Below are 25,395 nucleotides of genomic sequence, written 5' to 3'. Positions count from 1 at the left end.
AATGGTAAATTTGGGAGTTTGCCAATTATTTTGTGATTTATTTCTTTCAACCAAAAGCTAATACACCAAATTTGTGACAGTACTGAGCAAAGAAAAATGTTTTGTGCTTTATTTTGTCCTGAGGTTGGAAGAGGGCCAGGCTGAGGAACCAGCACTTGAAATATCAAAATTGTGTTGGGGATATTGCTACAGACTGCCATGATGTACTAAATGGCATAGAGCAAATAAGTGTTGTGTCTTGAAGGTTTATGGATCCATATTGCCTTGGGTTTGTAACTTATAAAATATTGATAAATTGATTTCCCTGGCACCTGTAATATCAAACGCATCCAGTTCTCCAAGGGTTTATCATCGTTTCACAAGGCACCTGTTATGTCTAATTTGGAACTGATTTTAGAGCCCTGCCCCTTTTGGTTATCACCCACTGATAATTTCCTAGTATGTGTGTAAATACTCTGATAAAATTGTATCTATTCAGAAAAATGGTTACTTGTTTGTTTGGACAAGGATGTGCTTCTCAGAAAAATTAAAGTTTGAGCATGACCTACTTCTATTACTTGCACAAACTGAAGCATCCATATGAAAACAGTAAATCTTTTGATAGTTTACAAAGCAAAAACTAAGAAAAACGATATTCAAGGATGTTGACACTTCCACAAAGTTAATTTAATGAATGTTTAAAACGTGGCTCATCAAGACTTGATAACAATTTGTTTTGCTCATTGTTAAAGCCCTATGTCAGCAATCTAATCTAAAGGTAGTACCTGATGTACCTGACAATAAGCTACAATGGAATTTGTGACCCAGTTGGGTGTTGAAATCTGCAATCAAAGGTGGTTGAAAGTCCAGCTGCCTGACTGACACAGTGGTAGACATGGTGTTCTCCTTGAAGTTGATGTTACTTCTCCTGCCAGCTGTGTTGTGTGGTAAAACTGTAGAGGAATGGAAGGGGCGGATCATCTATCAGGTAAATTGTTATACACATTGATTGATAGAGATACTGCTTTGATTAAAACATTTTTGCACTAAAAAAGAGAAGGCAGTAAGATTAATAGGGATTGCCATTGCACAATCGGTGATAGTTTTTCATGTTTTCACATCAATTTGAAAGTTACATATTTTCAAAAAAGTGTGAAATCAAAGCTGAAAACAAAGAATATTTGTTTTTTAACACTTGGACAAATCGGACAAACCAAGGTACCTGTATACTGGAAGACATTTTCTAAGGTACTTGAAATGTGAATGTGTAGACCAAGTCCTATTTCGATCTGCTGTTTTATTCCCAGATCCTAACAGACCGTTTTTCTCCTCATGGACCCACTCCCAGCACTCCTTGCACAGCGTTGCGTAGTTACTGTGGAGGAAAATTCAAAGGAATACAGCAGAGGCTGGACTACATCAAGGGCCTTGGTATATATTGTATTATACAGTCATGTTACAAAGACAGTATTCATTTTGGGTGTGCTAGAACATTTTAACATGTATATTTAAGTATGATAAAACAGATCAGCATCTCTGTACGAGGTACACATACTGGTACTTTGTTAAAACTGTAGACTGCAAGATACTGTATATGTTAGGGAACCATATTTCTCTGCATGAAAATTTAGGTCTTGGGCAAAGAAATGCAAATTTTAAATTTTACTTGTAGGTGCCAATGCTATATGGATATCACCCATAGTGCTGAACACACCAGGAGGTTTCCATGGTTACTGGGCAAAGAATATTTATGAAATTAACCCAGAATTTGGCACCAAGCAGGACCTGAAGGATTTGATCAAGGCTTGTCATGACAAAGATATTTGGGTTATGGTGGATGTGTAAGTACTTGAAACAGTCCGCAACAGAAGTAACATTCTTTCATACATAAATCTAACCCATGGAAACTTGGCCCATGTAGTGATGATGGTGTATATATGTTTTGTTACTGATGTTTCTCTTTGGAAAAGTCAGTGATGCATGGGGAATATTGACATTATATTATTTATTTTAGGGTTCCCAACCACATGGGGTACAATGATGGCTGTTTCTGGAATAATCCTTGCACACCAACAAAACTGAATAACTTCACTGGATTTGTACCTTTTGACAAACCTGAGTACTACCACCAGTATTGTGAAATTATGGACTGGAATAACCAAACAGAGGTAAGGAGCACAATATGTAGTATAAAGGGTAGGTTAAGTATAGTCATATTATTGTAAAAGATTACTGCAAAAGAAAAATGTTAAGAATGATTTAAAATACAAATTCCATTGTTTTTTTCTTTTGTACTTGCAATGCCAAACATCTCATTTATGTATGTACCCACTACTTGGAAGATTATTCTGTCCCTTCAATAGGTTGAATTCTGCCGGTTGGCCCATCTCCCTGACTTATCCCAAGAGAATGACATTGTAAAAAGATTATTACTTGACTGGATTGGAAATTTGACCATCGACTATGACATAGATGGATACAGAATTGATACCCTAAAATTGGTAGGTGTATTGATTTTTACTAGTAATCATATAATCTGTTGGTCACTGTATGTTAAATTTGACTAAATTGAAAGGATCTCATATGAATTGACAGATGTGTGAGAGAAAAGTTCCTATTACAAGTAATTACTATTTGGCACAAGCTGGGAAGTTTTTCCTAGCCATATATGTTAGCTTGTGGCTAACTTGAGTCGATGGAGAAATCAGATGAAGGCCTACAATCAAATTGGTTGCAAGCTTAAGTATGGCGAGGAAAATTTTCCAAACTTGTGTAAATAGTAATTGTATTTATAAATACCAAGCAAAAAGTCGTATTGCAGGAAATAAAGGTTTTTATATTTTAATATCTCATTCTCAAGGTACCAAAATGGTTCTGGAGTGAGTTTCAGGCCCGTGCAGGAGCATACTGCATTGGTGAAGCAACTGGTTCAGACCCACAGTATGTGGCAGGCTATCAGGACTCTGTAGATGGTTTACTCAACTTTCCTATGTATAATGCCCTGAGAGATGTATTCAATGAAAATAAAAGTATCAGGAACCTCACAAAAAAGATACAAGAACAGGTGTGTCTCATTGAGATGTGTGTGATTGAATTTGAAGTATAAGGGAAATTGTTAAGTGCTTATTGAATTACTTCCACAGTTTTGTTACAGATTAGTTACAGAATTTTTTTAATGAAAAAATGTTTCCTTAATTTTTAAGATGTCCTTGAAATGTCAGAAAATTTGTATCACAAAACATGTATACTGTCCTTAATCTTTGAAGAGTCTTTTAAAATGTTAAATTATACTTCTAGCAGCCACTCATCAGTCAATTTGTTTTCTTTTTTAGCGCAGATATTTCAAGGAGCTGTCCCGTCATGGTCTTTTCCTTGATAATCATGACCAGAGACGATTTCTTAACTGGACAAGTGATTACACCGTACTTAAAAATGCTCTGACTTATGTCATTCTCGGTGAGGTATGGCTAAATTTCTTTTAAAAAGTATGAATTCATAAGTACATTGTCCCAACAATTAAATATGAATTAAATTGAATATTATTTGAATTCTAAATTTTAACAAGGAATTTATGAAATGCAGAAAAAAATGACACTTAATGCATTGTAAATCTATCAATGTTTTTATAGGGAATACCTATAATTTATTATGGCACTGAACAAGGCTTCAGTGGAGGGCATGACCCAAATGACCGGGAGTCACTGTGGCCATATTACAGTACTCAGTCAGATATATACAAGGTTAGTACTTTAATTTAATATTCCAAATTCAATATACCAAGTTCAGTAGTTTCAGTAAAAAATACCCTTGTTCTATGATGAAAGAAAATCCTGTGAATAAGATGAAGCCCAAAGTATCAGAAAATAACCAAATATATGTGAAATGAACTCACTATGCCCTCATTTTTATTCATTGGTAATTGATATTGTATAATCATACATTTTTTTCTTTGAAACAGTTTATTGCTGGATTGACCAAATTGCGCCTGTCTCACCTATCACATTTTGTCTCTGGTGGACAGAGAGAGATGGCAGCAAATGATGACTTTTTTGTTTTCACAAGGGGAAAGGAAAATCAGGTAAAAATGTAGTATGTATGTTCATTATTTTTAAAGATTCTAGAAATATACAATTAGTAATGTTAATTACAAATTATTCAAAATAACAAAAGAAATTTGGGATGCAATTATAACTAACTTACAAAATTTGATAAAAGAAGTCTGATGTATCAGTCATTTTAATATATATACAAAATGCATTTTTAACTTGCAAATAATATTACTGAAAGAGAATTTATGAAAAATTATGCCAATTTATCAATATTTAAATCACATATTTTATAAACCACATATTTTCAATTTAATTCTTTTCATTTCTAGTTTCTAGTTGTTTTAACCAACAGAGGCAATACCTCAGGTACTCTGGAGTGGAATGTGCAAGTACCAGTGCTGAAAGCTGAAACAGGTAAGTTACTTGTATATTTGGATATTTAACTTAAGTTTTTCTCATAATGGACTTTTCAAAAATAATTTTTAATTGTTTTATTAACTTAAAGGTGACTTAATGAAAAGTTTGTCATTCTATTTGTTTTATCATGAAATCTAGTAATTTTGGAAATATTTTCCTTTTTTACAGTCTACAAAAACTTTTTTGATGAAACAGACACTGTAACTGTGGACAACGGAACTTTAAAACTAAAACTTACGGGAGGACTTCCCAAAGTATTCCTTGCAGTTCAGACACCAACTTCAAAAGCAGAGAGGTCCTCAGGTATATGTAATGTAAAAATATAAATTTCAATCGTTTTTCAATCAAGACCTATTTTTTTTTTTAATGATGGAATAGTGCTGAATACTTTTTAGACTATACAAATGGTCTTTTCATGAAATGATGGAGTACTGATTTTATATTCTTTGAAAAACCATTTTGATGTCAGGGACTGCACAAACAGATATGCAACACAGCCCTTAGCTCTTTTATAATTGAACAATCAAATTAAACTGTAAAGATTATATTATTGGTGCAGATCGGCACCATGAACTAAGTCAGATTTTAATCAATGCTATATTAATTTGATAAGGTATACGATGAACTCATTTTGACAATTGATAGAGAGATTTTAGATTTGAAGAAGTCATAGCAACATATTGTGGCAAGTCAACATATAATAGGTGTGCATAATCAGGTGAAAAGGGACAACAAATCCAAGTTATTTAATCAAACTGATAATATCTCTGCCTTATAAAATTGTTTGATTGAAATTGATGGTCATTAGAAGTACATATCAATAGAAGAATAAGGCCCTGTTGAAAATTATGCATTCATTTCATTCTAATACCCAGCGGAAATTCTGCATGCATGGTGGATGTTTAATTTAACTGATTTTACACACAAAGAAGTAAAAGACATTCCAAATCCATTCACTACAATCATATATACTAAAAAAGTATTCATCGTAATCTACTTAATCTTTCCTTATGAAGGTGTGACCTGGAAACTGGTATTTGTATGCATTTTGCTTCTCCACCTGCTATCTCTGGAGTGACCTGAGCTGACACAGGCAGCACAGCCAATGGGACCATAGAACTAGACTGTAAACGATCATGGTGTAGAAAACATGTCTGTAAACTGTCCTAGAGTAGAAAACATGTCAGTAAACTGTCTTGGTGTAGAAAACATAATTGCAATTTGTCTTGGTGTTGAAAATTTGTCTGTAAACTGTATTTATGAAGAAAATGTCAGTAAACAGTTCTCTTGTAGAAAACATGCCAGAATGCAGCCCTGGCATAAAAATATCAAATGTCATATTGTAGACAACATTCATTCTGGCATAAAAATCTCAAATGTCATATTGTAGACAACATTCTAGTTAAACTTACATTTGTAGCAATTTGATTCCCTGTAACATATATATAAATCACATACTACTACTAGTTTCTTAAAGGACTCAAATAAAGTCCACTTGCTAAAGGATAAATTTCCAAAAGCTTTAAAACCTTACCTTCTTCAAAATTTTGGTTGAAACCTGGGTTTGAAAATCTCCAAAATGCTTACTTTTGCCATCTGCAGCTTCTTATAAAACCTTATGTATACCTTAAATTGATTTAACCACTGAAATATTTTTTCTGGAGCATACCGGATGTTGATGTTTCCATTGGAGCTTATAGAAATATGGTTGCTGTTATAATAACTGGCCGGTCATTTTAAGCTTAAATTATACTTTATTTTATAATTTTTTATCAAAGGCTGAATTCAAATGCAGAGAGGGATAGACAAATGATTAGCAAGTACAAAAAATTGTCTCTTTTCCAGGAAAGCCTATTTTGATGGGTAAATCTCATGGCATGTACCTTTAAATTATGCTATTTGAAAGTTTATGGTGGCATTTGGTCAGGTTAAGTGGCAAAGATTGACTTCATATATGGAACTTAAAAAAGTGTCCTGGCATAAAATTGTCACTGTATATGTGCTGTCATTCTTGAACGTCATTTTACCATCATATTCTAGAAAACCTGTTAACATGTTGACTTGATGTAGAAATTAAGCTTGTGCTGTTTTAGTGAAGATATATGCTGCCACAAAATGTGTGAAGGCCAGCTATTTCAGTGTAGAAAATGTTAGTTTGTTGTCATGGTGTAAAAAATGTGTTAATTATATATGTTGTCATGGTGTAAAAAATAAAAATTTGTTAGTATATATGTTGTCATGGTGTAAAAAATGGAAATAGAAGTAAAAACACAACAACATTCTTATACGGCAAAAAATTATTGTCTTGTCAGAAAAAAATTTAAAGGTGGTGTAAGTGACAGTGCATGTTTTATGTTTCCTTTTTTTCTAATAAACACTCAGTCTAGATCCCCACAATTCATGTAACATGCCTTGAATGCTATGCGAAGTAGTTAATTATTTCAACTTTTGCTCAGTTAAAATTTGTGGAAAAAAATTTTTTTGAGGATGAAGGTGGATGAGAGATGGGTATTAAGTTAATAGTAATGATTACTCACTGACAATTAAGGGGGCTGTTATATGCGTACTGTTAACTACAGAGATCAATACATGTAGCTGTATACTTCAAATGTGTGCATGTACTATATATTAACACAAGTGGATGATAAAAATTGTTCATTTAGTTATATTTATATCATATGGCCTGGTGTCCAATGAAACTGTCAACTACCTTCTACTAACATGCATAAACACTACAGGGGTAGTGGGCCACCAAGGGCACATGTGTCATGGTGAAATTCCTGAATTTTACTTTATTACTTGAGTGCAAAAAATACAGTCAACATAAAGGTTTTTTAATTCCTGTGCTGCACTGCTGGTTCTGACACCATCTTGCCAACTTTGCCCAAAAGATCCCCCCCCCCCTCCCACACACACACACACACACACACACACACACACACACACACACACACACACTGTCCAAATGCTGACCAAAAACCAAAAACCAAAAAAAAAAAAAAAAAAAGTTGGCAAGGTTTCAAGCTCTTGGCAACTAGAAAGATATATATTTTCCTTTTTTATGTACAGACACAGATGTGTCTGTACATATTGCCATCACCTGCGTCTGTCGTCGCCGATGGCGATGCCGATGCTGGCGCCGTGCACTTTCCTTGTAAACACGATAAGTGGAGGGCAGTTTTACTTTTTGGCTTTATATTTACAGAGCTGATGAATATTCATAAAATGCAGGTCAAGTTCGAAAATCAGCATGATCGGGCCATTATTGTAGAAGTTATGCTGTTTTTTCACTTTTCAGCATATTTTTCACATTTCCTCAGATTCAATTCTTAGGCATGTTAACAGTCTCATTATTAAACTAATAAGATACGTAAAAGTGTTTGTTTGACATTTCCTGCATCTTTACAACATTGTTAGTTGATTTTGTAAAAATGATGGTAAACTTGTTATCGTGTATTGTGTAATAAAGTTTCAAAAATGGAAATAAACTCATATCATTGCAGTTTGTCAGATTCAATCATTCACTATGTTCAGAATCTCAGAATGGAAGAAATTGGACATTTAACACTGCTCTGTTGATATTTTTCCCATCTCATCAATTTTCTTAGTTGATAATATAAAAATGACAGTAAACTGTTAATTTTGTTTTATGTTAAAAATTGTTAAAAATGGAAAAAAAAAAAACATTTCAGAACAGTGCTGTCTTGTTTACATTTTGGCATTTTCAAGTTGTGACTTTGAAGTTCCATGGGCCTGAAGACCTTTGCTAGTCACATTTTCTGAATATCCATGATACTAATATTTTATTATTAAAAATTGATGGTCATCATGCTGTTAAACATTATGTAATATTGCATCAAAATTTGAAAAAAACCTATTTTGGGCACTGCTCCCATGATGACCATTTAAGAAAAACCATGTCACTTACTGTTCTCAAACAGTACAGTAAATATGTACAGATGTGTCTGTACATATTGCCATCACCTGCCTCTGTCGTCGCCGTCATCACCGTTGCCAGCACCTTGCACTTTCATTGTAAACACGATAAGTGGAAGGCAGTTTTACTTTTGGGCTTTATATTTAAAGAGCTGATGAATGTTCATAAAACGCAGGTCAAGTTCGAAAATCAGGATGATCAGGCCATTATTGTAGAAGTTATGCTTTTTTCTTTCACTTTTCAACATATATGCAACACTGTAAACACATTTCAAGGAAAACCGATAGGCCTGTTGTCATGAAACTCTCAGGAGTAATCGATCTTACTAAAATGGAGGTCAAGTTCGAAAATCGACATGCAGCCTGAGTTGGAAAAGCAGTCTAATTGGCTTCTTTTTCTGGAAGTTATACATTTTCAAAGTGTGAACTTGAACTCTCATGGGCCTGAAGCCTTATGCTTGTTACACATTTTACTTTCATTGGTATTACCTGTTGAGCATAATTAAAATTTGATGTTGAATTTACAGTTTAACATAATGTACTTTTGCATCAGAATTGACAGTAGCCTATTTTGTGCATAGTTATTTCCTGCTTTTTGTCTGTACATTTGACAGCTTTGCTGCCTTGTTCTTTTTGGCCTTATTAGTGAAAGGGTGTATTAAGGATGAGTAAGAAACTTAATTCCAAATTCTCAGAATAAGCTTATTTAACTTTTCTAAGAATTGTACTTTGATGAAATTGAATGCCCATTATTACTTTGTCTGTATGTAGTATGCTACAATAAAGTGTTGGAAAAAAAAGCAAATTAACCATTAAAAAATTATAAACACTTCTTTTATATGTGTGAATATAAAACCATTACCAGAGTTTGTTTTTTTGATGTTGCCTGCTAGGCATGTAAAGCTAACCCCATTTTTTTTTCAGATCATCTAAAAACATAAATCTGATTACCTTATTTTGAAAGGTTTCTTACATTGTCATTATTAACAGGAGTTTTGCTGAGATAAACCCTGTTCACCAGATAAGCTAAATTATCTCTTTCAAGTTGCTGTGGCCATCCATAAGACTTGAATACAGCTCAGTTTCAGAAATAGCATTTTTGAGTTTTTTTTTTTGCTGCGTGCCTATTTTTTTAAAAGTTTTTTTTCAGTCTCGTTTAATTTGGCTTGTCAACAAAATATAATGAATCCTTCATCTTTCTTCAACGTTTTGACATGGCATTGATACCCAGAAACTAAAAAAAAAAAACTTGCCATTATTCTAAAAAAATGAAAAATTATATTGGGTTTTAATATCCATTTCAGCTCAAACCAAATTTAGCAATTGAAAAAAACAAAACAAATAAGTTGCTTACCACAAATGTTTTAAATCTATGTCCAACTTATATCAAAGGCAAATATCAAAATCCTTTGAGCTTAATTCATCTTCATTATGGATATTTCTTTTTTAAGTATAATTATAAAGTTGCTCCATTCATAGATGTTATAAGTTTAGGAACATGGCCTTGGATAAAAAGCCAAATATACTTATTTTTAACAAAAGGTATTTATAGCCTTGTCTTCTAATAAACAAAATCTCCATTTTATAGATGAGCTGTAAATTATGATAAGCATTGCAGAATTTGACCAGATAAGTCAGGTCACAGAAATCCATAGCAGAATGAAATCAGAGTATTTCGATCATATCGTTACCATCTGAGGTTTCCCCTTGGGTCGCTTTCGACATTGTTTTCTCATAAATCATATATCAGTCAGACAACATACCAAGTGAAATGTTGTCAAGTTACATCCTTTTATATCAAATTTTATTCTTTGAAATTTGGCACTTATTTCTGATAGTTTGGGGCTGAAATTTCATGAATGAATACTTAGTATAACTGATTAAAACATAATAAAGAGGTATTTCGTTTCTTCTTATTTTGATAAATCTAGCAATGAATTACCTTGGTTCCTTTGGTTGAAGAATTATTTTTTGTGTAGGCAATTTTATTCTCTATAGACTTGCAAAATGTACAATTCTTTTTTAAATGTTTTGTTTTAGGTACATATTACTTTTTTAACGTTGTGCATTGGTGCTATGAATATATCATTTTTAGTTTATAAAGAAACCGAGGTCAAATTCAGGACAAGGATTGTCGTCAGGGAAATGATGAATTATTCTAACAGCTCTCTGCGAATGTTTTCACATTAAGTTATCGGTAATGACCTTTAGAACAGAAAAAATCACTTTGACCTTATTTGTTCGATTCCTACGTGGCCTCATATTGACCTGCTTCCCTCTCACCTCAGCTGCCCCAGCAGCCTTACAGTATATGTGACCTGACCGTAAGTTCCAGCGGTAAACACAGACTTTAGCTACTTTCATAATTCCTGGTTTTAAAATTTTACCTTTAAATTTCCTTTTCTTTTTTATTTCATGCATGTGTTTTGACTGATGTAAAATACAATATTCTTTTCATAAACTCCCCCCCCCCCCCCCCCCCCAGTAAGGTTTTAAAGAAAACCATTGAATTCAGTAAACACCACTTTTGCAGTTGTGCTATTTTAAAAGAAGAAAATAGTAATTATAATAATAATACCTATGTAAAACATTTAGTCTGATTTCAATTCATAAAGGGTCACAAGTTTCGAAGATAAAATTAAAGAATTGGTAGAAAATCAGCTATAAGACATTAATCAAAATGGCCATTACTGATGTAGGTTTCAGGCAGCCTCATCTGGAATTTCCCCAGATTACACAGGAAAATGGTCTGAAGGAAGTGCAGGGATGATGGTTGTTTGATTCTAGATTCTGGCATCATTTTTCATCCTCTGACTACATCCTTCATCTTGTATTGGATATTTATTTGTTCATTACCCTGTAGATATAAAAAAAATTGTAGACCTCCACTTTCCCTGACAAAAATCACTGCAGCTATTTTTCAGTAAGCTCCGCTGAAATTTATGTCATACTTTGATATTTTGCTCAAATTATTAACCAGATAAAATTTTCAAACCATTGACTTATTGAGTCCAAAAATCCAAAAATGAAGGAACTGAATCTTTATTTTAATAATAATCAATTACAAAACAACTTAATCTTAAAAGCATTATTATTATTATTATTATTATTATTATTATTATTAAATTATCGTTTCTATCTCTTTTATCCACTTTTAATTTTGTGACAAGTTGTCTAAAGAAATGACACTTTGCACTTTTCTGGTTAAATAAAGTGTTAACCTGATAACCAGAATATCAGTTATTAACCACTTAAATATGGCAAAGTTAAATGGTTTAGTAGTTGATAGGGAACCTATGTTGTTAAAAAAAAACTTGTGTGTATTTTTTTTTTTCTTTATGTCTTTTCCCTTCTTTTTCTTGTCCATTTATTGGACTGCACACCAGGAAATGTTTGAACCTTTACTAAGTAGTTTATACGCTATGTTTTGCAGGTATTCTTTGTGCAGATGTCACCTTGAATTTCCATATTTTCCCCATTCTCCCAGCCAAACAATAGGTGCACTCTAATTTTCTGAAAACAATTGCCAGGAAATAACCTGACCTTATGCTACTTGCTTAGAGGTTGAATAAATTTCACGAAACAGTTACTCTCAACTTGAGTGAGACCAAAATAATCAATCATTCCTGCCAGCCACATAAAAAAAGCACTGGAGTTTGATCCCATGTTTAGCTTCTCTTCCACAGTTTGTTTTCTTCTTTTGTCAATATTGTATTCCTATAAGGTTGAAGAAATGTCTGGGTTACTGTGTAAATTCCAACATACATTATCCTTTTTTTTTTTTGAAGAAAATTGATCTGCTATTTTTCATGTTGTAAAATCTAGTGAAAATTTTATGTGAAAAACTATTTGCAGAAAAAATGACTCAGCAACTGCTTGGTATGTGTGATTATGTCTGATTTGTAAATATGACCATCAGATGAACTCTTAGTCTCCTTCCTTTTTTTTTTTTTTTTAGTTTTACGCTAGATGTTAGGTTCACTCACATGGAATACATTTCCTCAATCAGTATTTTTTATTTGAAAATATTTTATACACAAATCTCACCTAATTATTTTGCATGGCATGACAAGTTTTAGTCTAATCCAAAATGATCAACTTTGCTTGACAATGTGAGGTGTTAATTAATTTGCATTTCTCAATCTGCTTGACATGCGCATTTGTATCACTAATGATATCTCATCATTCCACCCCCACACAATTTTTGATCAATTCATCCATTTAATAGAGGCTGTAAGTAATGTGTTTATTACATCATTTTATTTATTTGCCTCTCCCATCATTAAGAGTTGACCAAGCAATGACCTCTTGTTTTCCCCATACATTCAATAGCATGGCCTGGTGAACTCTTCTGTGTGCCCTTGACTTCACCTCATGACCAGCTGGTGAACTTAGGCATGTCTGGCCACTAAAAAGGCCTAGGTACAGAAATTGACATAATTAGCTGTTTAACTAGGCAGACTTTGACATGGGCGCTAGGGGGTGATGTCATGCAGCAGGGGTTCATTGTTTTAGTCTATGGAACTTGGGTTTAAAGTACCGGGGCAAAATCCAAGCCATATCTAAAATAAACATGTTTGTGCTGGTTTAAGTGTGGAGTCACTGAAAGGCTGAAAGAGTAAAGAAATACTTTATCGCACTGTATATTTATCTATCCCCCCTCTGAAAGAAATGGTATAGTCTGCTCTACTAGCTGTGGACATTCAATATTGCGACTCTATAGAAGCAGCCACAGGTGTGTTGCGAGCTAAAATAACAGGTAAATTAATTTTAACTTGTGACCAATATTTAATTGTGCACATACTGACGGTTTAATTTAGTTGGCATGGTTGAGCTTCAAGACAGTTCCACGTAGAGTTTCAAGGAACTTCAGTGAGGTAATGTACAGTATATATATATATATAACATTTAAATAAGACTCTACTGATATTTTTATTTGTCAACTATATCTCTGGGTTAAGATAGATTAAAGACATATGTTGTTTTCTGTCAAAACGTAGTTAAGTTACTTTTGTTAAAGAGGATACATATTTTTTTGTTAAAGAGGATACATATTTTTATGAAAAGAAATACCACTTAAGTTGTTTTTTTTATGTTTTATATATATCATACTGTAAATTTTTCGTTTAATGAAACAGGAACACTGTGAAAAGTAAAAGTAGAAAGTATTAAATACAAAGCATCTGTAAATTATGGAATTAGTTTTGGGGATAAAATTGTTGTGCATTTTAGGAAAGGTTACCATATTACCAGTGTGCAAGATGTGCAGGGATTTGGCAGAAATGTTTTTTTTTTCTAAGCATCCTTTATTTTGTCAGAGAAATAAAATGAATCAGTATATTATTTGTGTATGGTACATTATCTACATCTTGCTTAATGATTTTCTTAAACTGAATAAGAGTGAAAAAATCTTAACTATTTCTCATTCTTAACACAAAAATTTAATGTCATTTTTTTTTACAAGATTTAAAGTATGGTTGTGTCCACATAGACTGGAATATAGATGTTCATTATGACTGCGTTGGCAAGCGAGTGTAATATGATGATACAAATGTCTCACAGTGAAAAAAACAAGGTTGACATCTCATTGTATTGATTTTAGATGGTATCAGAGGCATTGTGAACAGAGGTTGAATTCCTAGCTATTGAATATACATGCATGTGTAATTATCGGTTTGTTTCTTGTTTTTATTTTGAAAAGTCTAGAAATGTAATAATGGTTGCAATTACCATTATAATCATCTTAATGATTATGTTTATTTGTGTCAGGATAAGAATTTTGTGACAGAATATATTTTGTTCATTATAAGTAATTTGTATAAATAAACTGCCTGAAATAGCAAATGATCTAAATGTACATTTGTCTTGTACTTGATTTAGAATTAATGTATTTTGCTTTGCCCATTGACTTGTACTTGATTTAGAATTAATGTATTTTGCTTTGCCCATTGAAGGTGTCAAACAATGTTATTTTTAGTGAAGTGCAAGGGCCTTTGGGTCACATCCAGTTGAATTTGCCATATAATTTTTCATTTCATCTTCATGCTGGCCATTAAGTATGCCATTTAAATTCACTGGAATTTTATTGTTCGGAATATGACCTTTCTCTCTTTCATGAGATAGTATGTCTATGTGTGGAACCTCCCCTTTTATCCCCACTGAGGTCAAATATCAAAAGTCATAAAATCCCATGTGGCAGGTTCACACAGGTCATGTATTAGGTAATGCCCTGGGTAATCATTTGACTCACACTGCTTGCTAATGTGTCAGTGGACTTTAATGAGGGGTCATGGGGACAAGGGTTATACCTTGAGGTCAGTTGGATATTTTGGACAACTCACTTATGGTCAGGTGCTGCCAGTGATCAGGTTATGATAGCGGGCAGCTGCAGGGAGGAGGAGTAGGTAGGTGATAGTACAGGACTGAGCCGATGGGCCAATTTTTTGACTCTTTGTTAGACTTAAACTTATGAACTGAGAAAAATTTATGTTCTTGCTGAATCAAGTTGTATAAATCAGACTGACTCTTTTTCCACATATGGACTAGAATATAGTAAGTACTTGGTATATAACAAGAATTTTGTGTTTTTGTTTATGGACAGCGTATGAGAATTTCATATACAGTGCATTGTACTGTGTATAACATCTACTGCATGGTATTTAAATTTCAAACAAATTTGCAGTGTTTTTGCGTAAATGCATAATTCACACGACTAGACTTGACAATGTACAATGATGGCTTGGGAAGTTACACTACCTATGAGGTTGGTTTGATCAAAAAGACCAGCAATTAGATCCCATTCAAAAAGAGGCCAGGTGTTGAGAAATTTCAAGGAAATGCTGAATTTGAATTTTGCCTATGTATTGGATAAAATTATTGTGACACATCAAAATACCATTCAATACTCACAGTAAGGACCCATTATGCATATACCATAACATATATCTGTGCAAATAATTTTTATAGCATGCGTGTATAAAATGCCAAAACTATCATTTATGATCTATTTTCTTCACTTCTCTGCTGCAGTGAAGAAATTGCACATTTTGCTGTTTGCTATGGGGAGTATTATGGCCTATCTAAGCTACATGTGACGCACACACTAGGTCCTTATGATGTTTTGAGTTGCTGTTCTTTTAGATGGTGCTACTATTAATATGTGCCCTCCATCAGCATTAAACATCTTTAATAGCTATGATGAGGTGTGTTCTATGGTGTTAATCTGGGGAGGAGATTGGCAGTGAATATGATAATGCTTAGAGTAATCATTAATACAAGTAAGATTAGATGAAGGATACATACTGGATAGGGATTTTCTCACCACAGTGACCTCTCACTTACATTATACTATTCAGGAAAGGGAGAGTAATTTAAAGCAGTAGATAATGAATAATATTGTCCATTTCATATTTTATAGCACATAGTTTAATTATAAAATTTACCTTTTAAAATATCATAATAAATTACATGATACACAGTGTTTTACTGGAGATAATATTGACTCTGTTAGGTAAGGTACTGTATATGTGTGTGTGTGTGAGTGTTTTTTATTTAAGGCAAGCCTAATTCTCATAACTTTGTGTTATTTTTTACAGTATTGTGACTTTTTATTCTATATAAATTATTGAGAAAAAAGTATAATAACTGAAAGAAAAACATTTACTTCAGCAAGTTAAAAGTATACATTTCTGTGAATGTATAAACATAAGCATCATCTATTGAAATAATTACTTCAAAAATGTGTTTTTTGCAGGCTTACAAAATGATGGACATAAAGAAAGAAGAAAAAAGGCACACAGAGTTATCAGATCTTATCAAGAAGCCACTTGCAATGGTAATTTGTAAGACTGAACCTGAAGACAAAATGGAAATTGTTTCCCAATATTTGAGTCAGAAAGAACATGAAAAGGACATGGAAGTGAGTAGTGATCATGACTCTGAGAACTTATGTGACTCAACAGAAAAGGACTCATTTGAGGAGAGTAAATGTGCCAATGACCATTCATTGGAAGAAAAAGAAGAGTACAAGAATGAGGAGCCCAGAAGCATAATAACTGGCCATGTTACAGTAAAGAGAGATTCTAGATGTGAAAGTGATAGTGAGGGTGATAGCAGTCATATGCATAACAATGGAGAAGCTGAAGACAGTTTGGTTCCTCCAGATTTGCAAAATAGATATGCCAACTCTGCAGTAGCTGCCCTCCTGTTGAGTGGTAAGTAACTTGAAGCACATAATATGTGAACGAGCACTTACAAAAAGAAGATTAGACATCATGATAGTATCTTATCCTTAGAAATATTGTTCTTTTTATTTCGCTTCTTTTACTGCATGGTCTGTTTCTAAAAATACTAAATTGATTTATTACAAATTTCTCATCTGGATTCCTTATTACACATTTGCAAATGCATGCAGAGAAGTATGCACAAACATTTTTGCAAGTTAAAAATGTGTTTGTTTGTTTTTTTAATTAATAACTTCTTCCTTCATCATAACCTTGATAATTTAGATAACAAAGCAGAAGCCTATGATTTTAAACTTCTGCACCAAACTAAGAATGCATTGGATTTTCTTAAAGCTCTAGGTTAAAACCTTCTAATATAGAATAAACAGCTGCAAGTATGTTGCCTGAGCTTTTGAAATTGACCGAGTCATTTGGTGTTGAAGAGATTGAAGCTTCTTGTCCAGAACCGTGAAGTTGGTTGTTAACCCTGGGCAACTATTTATAGTATAAATACACAGTGTTTGAATTAGTCTATTTTAGATGGGTGTCAGAGTTAGAATAATTCTATGTAAATAATAATATCATTTAATCCCTACAGGAACATTGCTGCTGGGGACTTGAGTACATTTATATCAGCTGGACCACCTGGCATATTGTGGTCTGTGTCTTGATCCTCCTCCCCTCTCCCCTTTGACCTGTTCTCTTTTATGATTGACATGGGAAAATAAGCACAATGTAGCATGATAATCAGGTCACTGATTTTGCACATGAGAAATTATCCTGTGATATTTAGCCCAAAGACCTTATACACAAATTTCCTGAAACTAAAACTAAATCATGTTTCTGATGTCATACTTCACCCAAATTGTTTTTAGGCAGATATTCTGAAGATGGCCGAGAAGTAGCAGCTCTGGTATCAAATGCTTCTCATGAAAATGGAAGTGATAAAAATCAGCAATGGCAGTGTCAGTCATGTTCTTTTGCAACGAACAACTATGGCCACTATCAGCTGCATTCAGACTATCACAGAAGAAACAAAACAGGTAGAGGAGTTTAAAGAAAAGTAAAATACATCAAACAAAGTTTAGAATTACCTTTTATAAGGGCCAATCTTTAGGAATTTATAGAAAACAAAACCAGTTTTAAATCAGTTCTAAATAAGTTGTTTGACCAAAATATTTCATAGATCAAAAAGTGACTTTATATTATTCTTCTCTTACTTTTTTTAACATCTCTAAAATTATACCTAATTGCATTTCATCATTAAAGCCACTTTTATTATCATTGCCATTTTTATTATCATTGTAGGTAAAATGTTCCAGTGCAGTAAATGTGATTTCATTGCCAATGAGCGAGGTAAGCTGAGACTCCATCTTCGGGCACACAACTGCAACCAAATCAGTGTATTGCAGTGCAGCAAGTGTCCCTTCTCCTCCCTCATCAGTACCAAATTCAGGGAACATCTCATGAGTGTGCATCGTGTCCCTGTGCCAAGAGATATAGATCTGAAGAAAATCAGTAAAAATTTAACATCGGTACTTCTGCCACCCAAAGATGATCTCACAGAAGCACCAGTCTCCCCTGATTCAGGGGTAAGAAGTTCATCCTCTCCTATTCTGCTAGATGCTCTTGCGGGCAGACTTCTGAACCCAAAGAGGCCCAGTAGCGTACCAAATGAGTGGAGTCATACAACTCAGAGAGATAACATGACTGAGGAAACCAGGTCCGTGTCATCATTGGCTCTCTCAAGTTCTGATGTCATAATGTGTGACAAGAATGGAGGTTCAGTCAGTCAAAAGGACACCTTTGAAAAAAGAAAAGATCACGTTTTAGAATATCCCAAAGAGAGTGGTTTTGCTTCAGCTTGCCTGCAATCTATTGCCCAGGGCATCAAGAGAGGCCAACAAAGCCAGATCCAGCCATACAGTCCTGCCATCTTATCAGTCTTGACAAAAACATCTGCAGCAGCATCAGCACAGTCATTTAATCAAGCCATATGTACTTCCAGAGGAAAAGAAATGACAAAAGCAACTACCCAAGCAAATTTTGTGAGTAGCACTAGTGTGAGCAATAAACCTAATAGTATGCCTACATTGTACCAGCCATGGACAAATGGTAGCATGTCAGCAACGCCGCAGAAATCTTATCGGTTGACATCAAAGGGGCCGCTCCGCCCAACTGTAGTCCAGCCTGAAGTTTGGAGGCGCTGTTACTTTCAAGACGCCTCAACAAGTTCCAGCTTGCCCCATAGTAAACTAATGAAAACAACTGGGGTACAGTGCAGTCTTCTTGAGCCCAACTCTAACACTTCTTCCTTTATACATGAGAGAGATTCTTTCTCTTGTGATTATTGCGGCATAAGGTTTAATGACTCTGTTATCCATTCTATTCACATGGGGTGTCACAGCCACACTGCACCCTTCATGTGTAATGTGTGTGGGCAAGAGTGTGGGAACAAGTATGCATTCTATACCCATATTATGAGAGGTCACCAAAAATAATTGTAAAAAAAATCTTTTTTTTTCTACTTTTGCCATAAAATAGTATGAAAAGTAGAAAAAAAAACTTATAAAAATGAAAATGTTCATGACAAATTTTCTCTCTTCAATTTCTTATTGTTTTCACGATTTTCTACTAAACTCAAAATCATAAAATTGAATGTCCATTAAAAAATATCCTGAATCTATCCCCAGTAGAATCCAATTGTAAGTGAGCAACTTGATTGTGTGATTTAAAAAAATTGCATTACTGTATTTTTAGTCACTGTGATATTTGTTGTAATTTTCTTTCACATTTGAATTAATAAGCAATTTGAAGAAAGGATAGATAGTGATGACATGGATGTTATTATATTATCTAAGATATATTTATGAATTTTCATGTAACATTTGATATTGTCTTTTAGCTGTGCACTTGTATATAAGAAGTTTGATTAACCCTTTATCAGTTACAAGAGCTGCCAAAGCACATAATCAAAAATTGAAATAAAGTGCAATTTTCTCTATAATTGTGATCACTGGAAAATGTGTAAAATTAGATTATAATTTTGAAAATATTTATATAGCTTGTAGAAATCTTGACTGACATACAGGTAACTAAACATTGTTTACATACATGTATGTACCAAGTAGATTCATGTTGCATCAAATTTTGGCAGGAAATTCTGAAAATGAATTTAATGGACTGAGTGTGTTCGTAAGACTCGGTTTAACTGTTGTGCTATCAGGCATAACTAAGGAGCTGAATGCTGAATGTGATATTTAAAATTTAACTGTGCATGTCTTTATCCTACTGATGTCATAATGGTTTGTAGAAAAAAAATTGATGTTTTGAGATATCTATCTCCCAAAAGAAGAATAAAAAAATTATATATGTATATTTCAGAGTTCTTATCAAAATTGCCGGTCTCAGTACAAGTCATTATTCACTTCAAAAATATTGAAGTCTTATTTTCATAGCTTTGAATAAATATCTTGGGGGCCATTCACAATGAGAAGATCCAAGTGCTAACTGGTCCACAGCCTAAATATGGCGAAGGAAGACTGCTTAATCCTGTAATGGTCTCTTCACCTCTCACATGCCTACCCACGTGTCGGCCCTTGACCGGGTGAATTTAGACGAGATTTAATTATTTGACGATGCGTGGGGAGGCGTGAAAGAGATCCCTTGGTCTCTAGCTTAAGTTGAATACAATGTTTTGTTTTAGACCCCACACCTAGATTGATCTAGCATGATCAACCCATCTCCGAGGGTATTTTCGCTACATTGCAGTCAGCTTAACCCTCATCCACCTTTCAGGGGCCTCGCAGGCCCAGACCCATGTCTCTTTTGCTCTCTCTCTTCGTTCGGCCCGTCCCTTGATAATTTTACTTCCATGTGGGAGCATGTGTATATAAGATATGTGATGCATTGTTGGGTTTTACATTTGTGTGGAGCTTTGTTCAAACAATGTCTAGAAATGTATATAGAATAGAATAGAAATCTGCCTGTGAAAGATTCAAGTCTGGAGAAATTATTTATGAGTAATCGGTCACCTTGGTCACCTTATATGCAGATATCAGTTTAAATCTATCATTATTACATACCTGATAGACTGCGCTAGATTTTTCCGCATGTTCCATACACAGTGTATACTCACCCAGGTAGAGGTAAAGCGACCAAGGGACCGGTGTAACATGAAAATCTGACTCCCCCAGTCAGATTTTCATAATGAAAATCTGACTCCCCCATGAAAATTTGACTCCCCCTCCACAAAACTTCATAAATCTTATTTTATTTGAGTATATGACTTTGATCTTGTAGTATGTAAAATATAGGATACATTTGCACTTTTTTTAGTTTGCAGGTGAAAATTTTCATGAAAAAATAAGAAAATTAAAAATGTGCACTCAACCACCCATTGTCTCCCTTATGAAAAAGCTATTTATTTGATATTGGATTATCATTTCTACATTTTTCCTTTAAATTTACTTTATTAAGATTATTTAGATGTCTGACACGCCTACTGTTACTGCTAAACGATAGTTAATTACCCCCTATCAGCTTCAGTAGGTATGCCAGTGGGGGCGGGGAGACCATCAGCAGATTAGTCAGCTCTTCTTTCATGTAGGGTCTTCCATATTTGATCTGTGGAACAGTTGATCCTCGGATCTTCTGTTCTGAATGAGCCCTATGTTTTATTCTTGAGGATTAAAAATTAAAACAAGTGTAAATTAGTATTAAATAGTTGTAAGAAATGTGCGAAGATGAGATTCATGACATTTTGTGATATAAAAATATGATTCAGTTGTTATTTTTCGCTTAGCTTGTGTACGTGAATTCATCAGTGAGCGCTACGACTTGGAACACCCACATTACACTGTAAATATCAGGGGCGGATCCAGACCTATTTACTGACAGCCTTCCAAATTATCTTTGTTGATTCATTCTCCAATTTTGACCGTCTTCCAACATGAAAAATTGGATACCCGTCAATGTAAACTTGGAAATCTGACCGTCTTCCGGAAGACCCAGAAGACGGCCTAAATCCGCCCCTGAATATTATACATTTATTTCTTAATTTGAATGTATTTATTGCCTGCGCTTGGTAAAAATTCAATTGCATTTAAACATGCTTTGTAAATGGGAAATCCGTATCACCCAGATAACATTCAGCTATTGGTTTCAAATATTGACTACTTCGATATATACATGTACACAAGATTGGACTGCTCGTGGGAGATGTTGTTAATTGTGATATAATAATCTTAATTTACTATATTATTAAGAAATCAAAATGTTATATGCATATATCCCAGTCTTCTTGTCATGTCATTTTCTCAATTTGGTACTTAAGGTACTGATCTTTTCGTTTTAAAAGGTGAATCCAGTCTTAGAATATTTAAGCATTTTTGCAATCTCAAAATTGGTGTAAATTTTTTTCCAACATCCCGTTTTAAACTTACGCCTAAAGTTTAGGGTGTTGATAACCACAATATGTTTAACATACGCATAAACATATTATTTAACATCCCGGTATATCATTAGCAGAAAGCGGTTGACATATCGGCTTTATTATATACTGTTAATTGCCACCTTGTGTTTTTCCGAGTACTAGCTGAAGCTCTAACTGTGAAACTGCACCAATTTGACTGATTAGAAGACGGCCATTGCACGTAAATGCTGGGATGGTTTTGAAAATTGACGAAAAAACTTTTATACCAAAAATTTGGTCAACTTCAGTTCAAGATAATAGAACCCAAAGTTGCCAACTTACGTTAAGTATGGTATTGGTCTATCATTAGTACTTTAATTGAACTACTGCTTATTTTATTCATGTAAAAGTTAATTACCGAATTGCCCCTGATTCTCAGGCTAGTCCCTACAAGGCTATGAAAATCTGAGGTCTACCTGTGTAAATACTGATCAAAGACAAGACGTATACAACTGAGATTTATGTTGAAGTATTTTTTCTTGTGTATGCCAAAAATCGTAACGGTTACAACCAGCGGGCATGACGCGTGCGCAGTGAAAATGGTATTCTTGACTTTTTTCTAAACTGGCACCAACTCGAAGAAGGATAAATATTTATACCATAGACATGCTTTTGCTTAGTTAGGTTACTTTAACTCCAGATGCTTTTTTCTTGACCAGGTAGAGACGAAAGAATATCATCAAAAAATGTTTGATATCTAGGCCCTAATGTTCTGAAACATTCAAAAATGCCCATAGATAGCATGGATGACAGACAGACAAACTTAATTTACTATGAATAAGACCAAAATAAAAGCATTAAAACTATGGTAATCTAGAAAGAGTAAAAGAGTATTCACGTTACACGGACTTTCAGTATCTGGTACGATATTTCAAAGACACAAGCAACATATAGTGTGTCAAAGTTGAGGTTGGCGCAAAAGGCCCGCGACACCGCCGTGAGTTCGTTTCTTCCAAAAGATATTAACTTAATTAACTTGTTGTCACGCACAGCACTGTATTTCATGTTGGAACCATGGCAACATACCTATAACATATACTGTAGCATGATTCTTTTTGATCAACAGACAAATCGGCTGAACGTATAACCTGCAGCTGTTCTTAACTCGAGTCAAACTGTACTCGTTTTGTCCCAAAACTGAATCAATTGATATAAAACGCCGAATTGAAAAAAAACTGATCAAAGTGAGATCGTATGAAATATACATTGTTCTTTTTATTCATATTTTTCTAATTTGTTTTATGAGAGATATTGTAGGACTTATTTGGTTTTCAAAGAAATTGGAAAATGAAAAAAAGCCGTGTACGGTGAATAGTTTGCAATTTGTTTATAAGTTTTTCAAGCCATTAGCCCACAATAACATAAGTGAAAAAAGGGATTGACACATGTATTATAATTGATCCGATTGTTGTCGACTTGCTAATGCCTGTGATTTTTCCATCCAGTCTTGTTTGGCTCTTAATGAAACCTCAGATTGGAACAGGAGATCGAAACCCCCAAGCGAACATCTGAAGAGGAAGGTGTGTAAGCTTTATATAATCCGGGGTGGGGAGTGGGGGTGGGGGGGGGGGGGGTAGAGCAGCACTCGCACGTGTTAAATGTTTAGGCTTTCTGAAATGTAGAGTTGAACAGATGGGACCAGGTGGCTGCGTTGATAAATCTGCAAACTTGGGACAATATCAATCAATAACCGGAAGCCAGTAGAGCCTAACAAGATGTTAAAGAAATGGGTATCATTGTCTTACATATAATTGGAAATTCTTGGTGCGGTCTTGAGTCACAAACTGCCAACTCATTATCCGTTTGAAATATGTAACAAGTCTTCATAAAATTACCTCAATCTCTACCAAATGTCGACCTTTGTCACACAATCTACGTCTGCAAAAACTAATCATCTACTTTTTCTTCTTATGGTGACTAATTGCGCTCGGTTTAAAAAATCAATAGACTTTTCTGCACACAAGACTTACGCCTAGAAATATAAATGTAGGCCCATAAATTCATTTATGTGGTGTCTTTGATCAATACCTCTGCTATTCAAATATATTAGTTTTACATTTATACTTGGGCACCTTCTGATTCTTCGATATGTGACCACATCTCTCTTTTTGCCTGTGTAATTGGAAGGGCTTCAATAGGCCTATCTTGTAAAACATAAAAACCCGTAAAGTAAACTGCCATTCTAATTTATTTAAATAGCAGAGACATTGATCAAAGTCACCACTTAACTAAATAAAATTCAAAGACATACATGTAAGTTTGGGAGGTATACTGCATATGCACCGGTATTATCCACAAAAATTTTAAGGCGTCCTTTCCGTGGTGTAATGATATAGGCCTATATTTGTGATAATGGTTTTGTGATTTGATTTTTTTTTCTTCTTAATTAAACAAAGAGGGGGAGGGGTCTATGGATAAGTCCGTAGGCCTATTGTATTCAAGTGACATCTCAGTAAGGTCTCCTGAAGTTTAGTTCGTGTCTCTCCACATTTGCTTGGTCAAATAATTTCAGTCAGTGTAGATTCATTAGGCTATACCAAGGAGTTATAACTCCTTGGCTATACTGCCTACACTAAGACGTATTTGGTACTTGAGACAGCGACACATCACAGCCGCTGTCTCATCTTAGGCTACATGTACATTCATATTCAGACGTCATTGTTCGGATTCTAGTTAAAGCGAAAAAAGTGTTGAATCTAAACCTGTTACAGGAAACACAATCAGCATGCTATACCCAAGTTCGTTTGTCACCTTGATCGGTTAGGCTATTGAACTTAAGAACTTTGACAGTTTACCATATAAATTATTAAATTGAATTTAAATTATTAAATTTAAAAATGATATATATAGGGGGCCTATATATATATACCCTATATGACGGTTTTATGAAATTCGCTGAAAATTTCTAAATCGATTTTTAATCTTTTTTTTACACTATCATGGCAGACTTTTATGTGGTTAGGGTTTATTAACCTATCAAGAGGGTCCCATTGGGTATCATCGTTACCCGTAAAAGCCACTTTTTATTTCCAGATATGCGTGAAACGTTCATTTTATTTAGCTCGATTCATGAATTCACTTCATAAAATTTGGCCTATTTCCGTGACTCGTGAATGCGGCTTTTTATTCTCCGCCCCTTTTGAAATGAAGTCATAAAATTATCGATTCGTGACCTTCAGGATATTCGAGGCGCATTATCAGTAGTATAAAGTTTTATTTACTGTGAATTGTGAATTGATGATTTTATATTCCGTGAAATGTAATCACCCCCCCCCCCCCCTTTCTGGGAACCTCTGCCAAGGTGGCAACCGAGCGTGGT

The 25,395-nt window shown here is 34.2% G+C and overlaps 2 protein-coding genes across 5 annotated transcripts; both read left to right on the top strand.

Moving 5' to 3' along the window:
- The first annotated feature begins 195 nt into the window (after nt 1–195).
- LOC106150396 (uncharacterized) lies at nt 196–9,472 on the top strand. The gene is made up of 12 exons (XM_013523156.2): nt 196–967; nt 1,287–1,410; nt 1,652–1,820; nt 1,994–2,147; nt 2,343–2,480; nt 2,840–3,043; nt 3,312–3,440; nt 3,609–3,719; nt 3,938–4,057; nt 4,358–4,442; nt 4,614–4,748; nt 5,462–9,472. The coding sequence occupies exons 1-12, from the start codon at nt 875–877 to the stop codon at nt 5,521–5,523; spliced, it is 1,524 nt and encodes a 507-aa protein (XP_013378610.2). The 5' UTR covers nt 196–874; the 3' UTR covers nt 5,524–9,472.
- A 2,896-nt stretch (nt 9,473–12,368) lies between these two features.
- Nucleotides 12,369–19,979, top strand: LOC106150417 (uncharacterized). 4 transcript variants are annotated; one of them, XM_013523203.2, is made up of 4 exons: nt 12,369–13,140; nt 16,135–16,594; nt 17,479–17,646; nt 17,912–19,979. In XM_013523203.2, exons 2-4 carry the CDS (start codon nt 16,144–16,146, stop codon nt 19,102–19,104), a joined length of 1,812 nt encoding a protein of 603 aa, XP_013378657.2. In that variant the 5' UTR covers nt 12,369–13,140; nt 16,135–16,143; the 3' UTR covers nt 19,105–19,979. The 4 variants fall into 4 exon arrangements, with proteins under 4 accessions (XP_013378657.2, XP_013378658.2, XP_013378656.2 ...); XM_013523204.2 differs by having other exon boundaries at nt 12,369–13,258; XM_013523202.2 differs by lacking the exon at nt 12,369–13,140 and adding an exon at nt 14,363–14,785.
- Nucleotides 19,980–25,395: the final 5,416 nt, after the last annotated feature.

Source organism: Lingula anatina, chromosome 1 (assembly GCF_051362555.1).
Source record: "Lingula anatina isolate TDL-2025a chromosome 1, LinAna3.0, whole genome shotgun sequence".
Lineage (NCBI taxonomy): Eukaryota > Metazoa > Brachiopoda > Lingulata > Lingulida > Lingulidae > Lingula > Lingula anatina.
The sequence above is the reverse complement of the archived record's forward strand: the minus strand, read 5'-3'. Positions and strand labels throughout refer to the sequence as shown.